The sequence below is a fragment of the Argentina silus genome, assembly GCF_951799395.1.
Source record: "Argentina silus genome assembly, chromosome: 15".
Lineage (NCBI taxonomy): Eukaryota > Metazoa > Chordata > Actinopteri > Argentiniformes > Argentinidae > Argentina > Argentina silus.
The window spans coordinates 707,219-717,218 of NC_139669.1; the positions used below are offsets into that span (position 1 = coordinate 707,219).

The 10,000-nt window shown below is 49.4% G+C and overlaps 2 protein-coding genes across 2 annotated transcripts in view; both read left to right on the plus strand.

The window, feature by feature from the left end:
• The window catches only part of LOC310816463 (exosome complex component RRP40-like), a 136,974-nt gene that overhangs the window by 75,898 nt on the left and 51,076 nt on the right, over nt 1-10,000 (plus strand). The gene's annotated exons all lie outside the window — the stretch shown is intronic.
• gpc3 (glypican 3) overlaps nt 1-10,000 on the plus strand; it is a gene marked incomplete at both ends in the record, with an annotated part of 81,563 nt that overhangs the window by 40,074 nt on the left and 31,489 nt on the right. The window contains 3 exons of the mRNA XM_083686847.1: nt 222-907; nt 6,432-6,574; nt 7,644-7,769. Of these exons, the coding sequence (XP_083542973.1) occupies nt 222-907; nt 6,432-6,574; nt 7,644-7,769 (955 nt within the window). The remainder of the gene's footprint in view (nt 1-221; nt 908-6,431; nt 6,575-7,643; nt 7,770-10,000) is intronic.

Here is a 10,000-nt window from a genome sequence, read left to right on the forward strand (position 1 = left end):
ATGCATCTCTTTCTCCCTCCCTCTCTCCCTCTCTCCCTCCCTCCCTCCCTCTCTTTCTCCCTCCCTCTCTCCCTCCCTCTCTCTCTCCCTCCCTCTCTCCTTCCCTCCCTCCCTCCCTCTCTCCCTCCCTCCCTCTCTCCCCCCTCCCTCTCTCCCTCCCTCCCTCTCTCCCCCCTCCCTCTCTCCCCCCCTCCCTCTCTCTCTCCCTCCCTCCCTCCCAGAGGCCTTTGAGATGGTGCTGCGTCATGGCCGTAACGCCACCCTACTGATGCTGCAGGCGGAGTTCCCGGGGCTGGGGGGCGGGGCCCAGGGGGCGGTGGGTCAGCTCTTCCTGGACGTGTCCCTCTACATCCTGGGCTCGGACTCCAGCGTGGACCACATGGTGGCCGCCTTCTTCTCCCGCCTCTTCCCCCTGGTCTACCGGCGTCTTCTCGGGGGCGGGGCCACGCTGGTGAACGAGGAGTGCCTGCGTGGCGCCTGGAAGGACTCCGCGGCGTTCGGCCCCAACCCCAAACTGATGATGACACGGCTGTCACGCTCCCTCCTCGCCACGCGCGTCTTCCTGCAGGCGCTGAACCTGGGCATCGAGGTGGTCAACACCACGGACCACCTGCGCCCGGGCCGGGACTGTGGGCGCGCCATGACCAGGCTGTGGTACTGCCCCCAGTGCAAGGGTCTGCTGGGGCCCCCGGCCTGCAAGGGGTTCTGCCAGGCGGTGATGCAGGGCTGCCTGGGGGGCGCGGTGGAGGTGCAGCCCCACTGGCGGAGCTACGTGGAGGGGCTGGGGAAGCTGGCCGGGGCCATGAGGGGAGAGCAGGACGTGGAGGACGTGGTGCTCAGGCTCTATGTGCTGGTCAGACTGGCTCTCAGACACGCTGTGAACGCACGCAGCCGTCTAAACGCACTAGTAAGTAACACACACACACACACACACACACACGCATATATATATGCCATCAACGTACTGTATGTACAACACGAGACTGGTAAAGTGCCTGCCCTTACAGGCATGAATCTCTTTAGCAGTCATGAGGAGAAGCAGGTTCCATGATCTAGAGCGAATCTTCTCCCTCCAGCTCGGCAGTGACCCTCCATGGGTTTAAACTGCGATAAAACAGTCAAGCTGGTTCCGTGTGTGCATTTGAAGTGGGGGCGAAGTGCTCATGAAATATGGAGGTGTTTTCTGGAGGGGTTACAGTGCTGCTGGATAGGTGGGAATGTGCTGAACTTTTCACTCACACCCACGAGGGTGTGTTCTCTCTGACCCTATCATTTATTAACACAGGGGTTGACCTCACTTAATCTGAACTCTGAATATATGTCTGCATAGAGGGATACGTCAGCATTAACGCATGGCAGGGTGTACGTTAACAGCCAATATCTGCACACGGATAAAACAGATCCCATCTGTTTTTTTTGGATTCCCCCTGAAACTTGATGTTTTAGCTGTTGATGTTCAGTCCTCAAATGGCCGGAAGAGAGATAGAAGAGAGATAGAAGAGAGAAGAGAGATAGAAGAGAGATAGAAGATAGAAGAGGGATAGAAGATAGAAGAGAGATAGAGAGATAGAAGAGTGATAGAAGATAGAAGAGATAGAAGAGAGATAGAAGAGAGATAGAAGATAGAAGAGGGATAGAAGATAGAAGAGTGATAGAAGAGAGATAGAAGAGTGATAGAAGAGTGATAGAAGAGAGATAGAAGATAGAAGAGTGATAGGAGAGTGATAGAAGAGAGATAGAAGAGAGATAGAAGATAGAAGAGTGATAGAAGATAGAAGAGTGATAGAAGAGAGATAGAAGAGAGATAGAAGATAGAAGAGTGATAGAAGATAGAAGAGATAGAAGAGAGATAGAAGAGAGATAGAAGATAGAAGAGGGATAGAAGATAGAAGAGAGATAGAAGAGTGATAGAAGAGAGATAGAAGAGAGATAGAAGAGAGAGAAGAGAGATAGAAGAGAGATAGAAGAGAGATAGGAGAGTGATAGAAGAGAGATAGAAGAGAGATAGAAGAGTGATAGGAGAGTGATAGAAGAGTGATAGAAGAGAGATAGAAGAGAGATAGAAGAGTGATAGGAGAGTGATAGAAGAGTGATAGAAGATAGAAGAGAGAGAAGAGAGATAGAAGAGAGATAGAAGAGAGATAGAAGAGTGATAGAAGAGAGATAGAAGAGAGATAGAAGAGTGATAGGAGAGAGATAGAAGAGTGATAGAAGGTGATAGAAGAGAGCACGTATCCTTGTTAATGCACACCTCAAGTGTTTTACACACCCTACAACACCTTGGAATTAATACGTCACGTAATTATAGTTCCCTCAAAATGCTCCTGTTACTGTAGCTTAGTGGCAAGGTCACCCCTGTGTGTGTGTGTGTGTGTGTGTGTGTGTGTGTGTGTGTCTGTGTGTGTGTGTGTGTGTCTGTGGGTGTCAGCCATCTCCTTCCTCTCAATTGTCATTGAGGGGACAGAGGCATCATTTCCCTAATGGCTAATTCAATCCTGTCAAACTGTAATGAGAGAGAAACTGACGTTTGACAACAACTTCAGATGACTTCATCGCAAGCATCCATTGGACGCTTTGTCTCTTAATGGGGTGGTGTCAATGTGACTTTGACTTTCATCACTGTCCAGCGTTTTTCTCTCCCTCCCTCCCTTTTCTCCATTGTGTGTGTGTGTGTGTGTGTATGTGTGTGTTTACAGTATGTGTAGGGCAGCAGGGGTCTGTTTAGTGTATGAAAAACCCTGAGAAACCCTGATACACACTTCATGTTGGTCACCACAGAGATACTTTGGACCAAACAGTCATCCTTAATGTAATACATGGTAAACCTGGTATACTACCAGACACGAGTTAGTCTTATATTTAGTGCGTTAGTACAGAGTGTTTTCTCACCTCCATCCCTGTCCAGTGACTGAAAGGACCTTGAAGAACCTGGGGAGGCTGGTGGTGGAGGCAGAAATCAGAGGTCAGACTTATTGTAATGCATGGAATGGAATGAGGAATGGTATCAAACACAGGTGTTGAGAGAATACAGCTGTGTTTGATACCGTTCCTCATTCCATTCCGCGCATTACAATGAGCCCGTCATCTGATTCCTACCTCCACCACCGGCCTCCCCTGGTGTGAGTGGAGGTGACAGACAGATTGAGGGTGTTTGAGTGGAAGGGCCCTGGAGGTGTGAGAGAGGCTTCCCTGAGTCCAGATGATTTCTCTCCGTGGGTTTGATCTCAAAGGGAGCTTTTGCACACCTGTATTCTCTATTCGACAGGTGCGCTGGAGGAATCAAACAGAGGCTCCTGCACACTGTCTCTGCTTGCAGGTGTCGTCTCTGTGGGTTTGAAACATGCTCTTTGCCAGCTAGGTGTCTTCTCTCCACAATGTTGCCATTCATCTCTCCCCAACATAACCCCAGGATGAACCAGCCAATATCCCCATAGCTCAGAGAAAGAGAAGGAGAGAGGGAAGGAGAGAGAGAAGGAGAGAGAGAAGGAGAGAGGGAAGGAGAGAGAAGGAGAGAGAGGGAGAGAGAGAAGGAGAGAGAGGAGAGAGAGAGAAGGAGAGAGAGAGAAGGAGAGAGAGCAGCCAGGAGCCTGGGGTCCAGATCCATTCACCAGTCATGACATCACCACATCCCTACCGCTCTCCTGCTGTTTGATGTCATCTGCTCCCCCTTTTCTATCTATATATCATCCCTCCATCCCTCTCTCTTTCTTTCTCTCTCTCTCTCTCTTTCTCTCTCACTCATATACAAATGCGCACACACACACACACACACACACACACACACACACACACACACAGCTGTGAGAGACGATGCATGATTTATGAAGCTCTATTTTTACCAGTTACTGAGCAGAAGTGAGGGAGAACGGTGACAAAAAGAGAGAGAAATAGAGAGAGACAGAGAGATAGAAGTAGAGAGAGGGAGAGAGAGAGAGAGAGAGAGAGAGAGAGTGAGGGAGAAGTAGAGAGAGTTTGAAGTGAGAGCCGCAAGGGGATGGAGGAGAGGAGAGGAAATGAGAGGAGAGGAGAGAAGAGCGGAGTGGAGGCATCCATCACCCTGCGACCCCTCTGCTGTAAATGAAGATGGGGAAGAGGTTTTATTGGTGAGAGAAGTAGGACCTGACAAACCTCTATGAAACTATAGTGAACTATACAAGGGCAAGGCCACTACACAACCACTACTCCACAGGGATGGGGAACTTGGTCTGCACGCCCTGTTGATCTGTCTGTCATATATCTGTCTCTCATGAGATCAGACTGTATGCCACATCTGTCTGTGTGTCTGTCTGTCTGTCTGTCTGCCTGTGTGTCTGTCTGTCTGTCTGTCTGTCTGTGTGTGTGTGTGTGTGTGTGTGTGTGTGTGTGAGAGCACGCTTGTGCACGTGTGTGTGTGTGTGTGTGTAAGTAATACCATGTGGTTTTACTATGTGTGTGTGTGGGTGTTAATGTGTGTGTGCTCAGCAGCCCTCCCTGGTGGAAGCAGGCTGCTCAGCACAGATAAAGGTGGGGGGATATTTCAGGGCTCTCACGCTGAGACAGCCCTTATCTGCAGACTCTCCTGTTGGTTGTGTTGGTCCAGCCCTGGGTGATATTAATAGTCCTGTAATGAGGCCCTTCCTTGAAGATCCGGAAACAATCGCAGGGGAGGAGTAGAGGAGGGCGTTGTGCTGATTCAGTCCCTCTCCCCCATGCCACATCTCCCCAGAGGCTCCCTGGAACACACAAACAAAGAGAGGAATAAAGCTCCAATCACATTAATCATGGCCTGGGAACACAGGCTCGCTGAAGGGCAGGCAGGCAGGCGGGCAGGCAGGCGGGCAGGCAGGCGGGCATGGGGAGAATTACATGGGAGGAGATGGTAAGCGAGATTGGCTGGGCAGGCAGGCAGGCAGGCAGGCAGGCAGGCTGTGTCTGTGTGTGTGTCTGTGTGTATGTGTGTGTGTATGTGTGTGTGTATGTGTGTGTGTGTGTGTGTGTGTGTGTGTGTGTGTGTGTGTGTGCCTGTGCCTGTGCCTGAGTGTGCGCGTGCCTGTGTGTTATGATTTCCCTGGAGCAGACAGTGGGGGAGTATTAGTGGTGAACGGGTGGTCAGGGATGCTGGGGTGTTAGCTAATGCCTGGCACAGGAGTGCTGTAGCCATCTGTGGCCATCAGGCTCCTACCTCAAGGCTGTGTAATGTTGGCCTGCTCTGCTCTGAAAGGGCTCTCCGGTGGTTAGCCGTGTCCTTGTGTAAAGAGCCTGTATTGATTAACGCTGATGGCAATGTCTTCCAGCTCATCAGCATACCACCATGTCAGCTGGCATGGGAGAAGTGTGTATCTGTGTGTGTGTGTTTACATAAGTGTGTATTGTGTGCAGTGGACTTTACGCATGAGGGGATGTATATTTATGTATCAGGGGAGGCTGGTGGAGGTAGAAATCTGAGGACGGGCTCATTGTAATGAATGAGGAATGGTATCAAACACAGTTTCCATTCCGTGCATTACAATGAGCCCGTCCTCCGACCCCTCCTTCCACCAGCCTCCACTGTAGTGTTGTACATTATGTTAATGTTGAATGTGTACATTAGGTTCAAGTGATTGTGTGAAATTGTTTTATGTCGAAGTACGTGTCATAGTGTCTGTGTGTGTGCGTATGTGTTTTGTGTGTGTGTGTGTGTGTGTGTGTGTGTGTGTGTGTGTGTGTATCCTCCCTGGCTCCCTGATAAAGATGTCCAGCTCTGCTCCATCAGGTCCCATCAGTATGCAGCGGTGGTCTTACCAGTGTATTCACTTAGGGGGAACTAGGCACAATTAGCTGTTAACATTACAAGGCAGAATTAAGCCCCAGCCAGAACCCCCCAGGGAAATTACACCTCCACAAATCATTAAACCACAAGCTAAACATTAACAGGCATTTGCATTTTTATTGCACCTGAAAAGAATGGCGTGGGTCCATTATCTCAAAGACACAGAGAGAGACTTCTTATTTATTATTGTTATGTCCCGCATGGAAACAATGGCATTTATCCCTGGGAAGAAGCGTACGAGAGACCTCATTTCCACACCGAGTGCATTGTGTAGGGTTATGATTACAAAAAAGAACAAGACAGAAATGGCTGGCAGAGTACACAATGACTTATTTGTTATGCAAATCCCTCTTTCTTTACCTCCGGAATAAACAAACAGAAACAGATGACAATGGCGGCGCCGCTTAGCTGAATAAGGTTAAAGTTTGTTGGCCGACATGTCTTTGCAGCTGAGTCCTCTGTCTCTGGGTTTGAACAGAGCAAACAGTCAGGAAAGGTTAGTGTGGTTGTTTGTTGAATGGTTAGTGTGGTTGTTTGTTGAAAGGTTTAGTGTGGTTTTTTGAGGTACCTCTGTCCATGTTCTCATAGATCCTCCCCCTATCTCTCCCTCTATCTCTCTCTCCCTTCATCCCTCTCTCTCCAGGTGAGCAGTATGTGTCCCCACACGTCCCAGCGGGTGTCTCGCTCAGTGGCGCCACCTCCTGACCTAACCCCTGCAGCCCCAGCACCCCGCAACCCACAGCCTGCAACCTTTGACCCTGAGGATACCTTGGTCGGGCGCCGCAGGTAAAGTAGGGATGGGATGGCGACCTTGTCCTCTCGTGGTATTGCTACCGCTCTGAACGTAGAACATAGAACTGAATGAAGAAGAGACTTAGGCCTGCTACCGCTCTGAACGTAGAACATAGAACTGAATGAAGAAGAGACTTAGGCCTGCTCATCTCTTACGCCATGGCGTCTTTCTCTTCATCTGTTCAGCCTGCCAGGCGTTATGCAGGCAAGCCTGTGTTATCTTGCTAAACTCTCTCTGACTCCGAGTACTGCTTTCCTAATGAGTGGCTCAGCGAGGTAATGGAATATAATCCGTGCTGTGTGTGTGTGTGTGTGTGTGCGTGTGTGTGTGTGTGCGCGCGTGGGTGTGTGTACGTGTGTGTGTGTGTGTGTGTGTGCCAGTGTGCATGCTGCTGAGAGTGACAGTGAGGCTCCCTCCAGCCCAGTGTCTTTGACACTCTCTCTGAGATAACAGGCTTGGATGAGTAATAACACTCAGCAGGACCGCTGGCCAGCGGAATGACCAGATTAATGTCAATTAAGAACAGAAACACTCTGTACAGCTGAATCTCTCCCTGTCTCTCTCCTTCACTCCACCCCCCCCCCTTCTCTCTCTCTCTCCCTCGCTCTTTCCCTCTCCCTCTCTCATGGGGATATCAGCTAGTCCTTCAATGTGGTGTTTAATTTCCCCCTTTTTCTATCTCTCTTTCTCCTCTTTCTCAGCCTCATATATAATGCTTAATTTATCTCTCTTTCGCCTCCCACTACTCTCTCTCTCTCTCTGCTGACCAGCGTGAGTATCATTATCATTACTAAACGAGCTAGTCTCCTTTCTATCTCTCTCTCTCTCTCTCTCTCTCTTATCCATCCCGCTTTCTCTCTCATCCATCCCTCTCTCTCTCATCCATCCCTCTCTCTCTCATCCATCCCTCTCTCTCTCTCTCTCTCGCTCTCTCTCTCTGCTGACCAGTATGAGAAGTATCATTACCACTACTGAATCACCCTGTCTCTGCTCCTCTCCCTCTCCCTCTCCCTCTCCCTCTCCCTCTCCCTCTCCCTCTCTCTCTCTCTCTCTCCTCCTCAGGGAGTTTATCTCCAGCCTGAGGGGCTTCAGCTCCTTCTACACTGGCCTGGGGGAGGCACTGTGCAGCCGAGAGCCGGCTCCGCTCAACCACTCCCTCTGCTGGAACGGACAGGAAATGACAGACAGGTACATCTGAGATCCACTCACTGATCTACATGTGTGTTCACTGCAGTAGAGTCCACTGTCCACTAGTGTTACCCATCAAAACAGCACAATGCACACAGAATACAGCCAAAATCCCCTAAAAAAGAAAATGTATTACATTTGATAGCTTATTTATAGGATTGTTATGAAAAAAAAAGGGGGGCTTCGTCTCATGAGAGTTAAATTGACATTTTTTCACTTGGGACTGTATACAGATGTTGTAGATGTTTCTCTCTCTCTCTCTCTCTCTCTCTCCCTCTCTCCCTCTCTCTCTCTCTCTCTCTCTCTCTCTCTCTCTCTCTCTCTCAGTTGTGTCTAATGTACTGATTTCCACATATTTAAACAGCAGCATCCCCTTAGTAAAGTGGTGTAGGATAGTTGAAGGTTAAGTTTTTGTCGACGTGATGAGCTTTGCAGGAGGCCACCTCTCCGACAGTGTGTGAGTGTAAATCTTGACTTGGGCTCTATGTGAGGTTATTAATGTCAGTCTCGCTGTCGCCTTCTTCCTGCTCACTTAATTGCTGTTTCGATCGTTCTCTCCTCCTTCGCCCCGTGTTTCGCTGCACCTCACAGAACCCAATTTGGGTTTCGCAATATTTCACTTCACCCCCTGTCCCCTTGCTCCTGTATTGTAACTCCCCCCCCCCTCCTTCATCTGGCCCCAATTTCAATGTGTCCTTCCTTAGCTCAGCTGGTTTTTCCTCCTGAAAATGCGCATTGATTCTGTTCAACGCATACTGTAAGCACAAATTGTAGAGAGAGAAAGTTATATGTGAGTGAAGTTAATGTTCCCCCTCAAGGAGCATAGCAGCCTGTTTAGGATCCCCAGATACAGACCCTATACCGTACAAGGCCCTCTTCCTAAAGGCTTCCTCCCGAGGGGGTCTTCGTCATTTTCTCTGTGTCCTTGTTTCCCCTCTGCGTTTCCTTCAGTGTTGAAGCAGCTCCACAACCACAGTCTCTCACCCTCTCACAGGGGAGACACAGCCTCCTCCAGGGGAGACACAGCCTCCTCCAGGGGAGACACAGCCTCCTCCAGGGGAGAGACACCCTGGTGCACAGCCTCCTCCAGAGGAGAGACAGCTTCCTCCAGGGGAGAGACACCCTGGTGCACAGCCTCCTCCAGAGGAGAGACAGCCTCCTCCAGGGGAGAGACACCCTGGTGCACAGCCTCCTCCAGGGGAGAGAACTCAGGGTGGACAGGAGGCACATGGATCCTGAGGGGACAATTATGGGCCTGGGGAGAGAGGGTGATAGAGAGGGAGGGAGGGAGGGAGGGAGGGAGAGGGAAAGGGAGGCTGTTGGATGGAAAGATTGCAATGTCCTTGAAGCAACTCTGCGATGTCCGCTCTGAGAATATCTGGCATTCTTCTGAATATGTTTCCACTCTGGAGAGTTTGGTTGGATCATCTTGCACTATCGTCCTCTGAGATAGGATGGCCTGCATGACCTCCATGTTAGACTTATCTTGTTATACCCCTTCTATCACTGAATAGTTTCATGTTGATGAGCCTGGAGGTCAGAACGCCGCTGACACTTTAGAAGGGAGCTAAATGTGGCTGCTGTTATCAAACGTGTTTGTCACCCCGCCTGCAGCGACAATCACAGGAATGCCACCATCACATCGGCGTTGGCGTCTTTAAAGAAACACACTTGTACACACTGAAAATAGACGACTGGCTACTTTCCTTTTCTTGTTAGATTCATTGTCACTTCGTCTTTTTTCATCTAGATATTGTTATGACAGAATAATGCAGCTGTACATTTTATTAATTTTCAACTCTCTCCTGAATCTCACCTCATTTGGTGCATCGTTTGATATGATATGCAGCTCGTAATTATCCAGTATTAATGATATATGACGCCACGCCCGTGAAAACAGAGCCACTTTCATCAAATATATTGTAGTGAACAAGAGTGAAGGAGAGTGTCCACTTGTTTCACTGCCATTCACTTTCACTTGGTCCTCTGTGGCTCAGTGGGTAGAGCACGGCGTTAACAACACTTAGGTTGTGGGTTTGATTCCCGCTGGGAATGCACTCACTGCAATGTAAGTCGCTTTGGATAAAAGTGTCAGCTAAATGGCTTATATATACTTTCACTTTCATACCTTTCTGTTTCTTCTTTCCATTCCATTTCTCTCTCAGAACAGTAGCACACAGTAAACAGCTCCTGGATGAGAACCAGACATGTGAATTGTACCACAGCTCCTG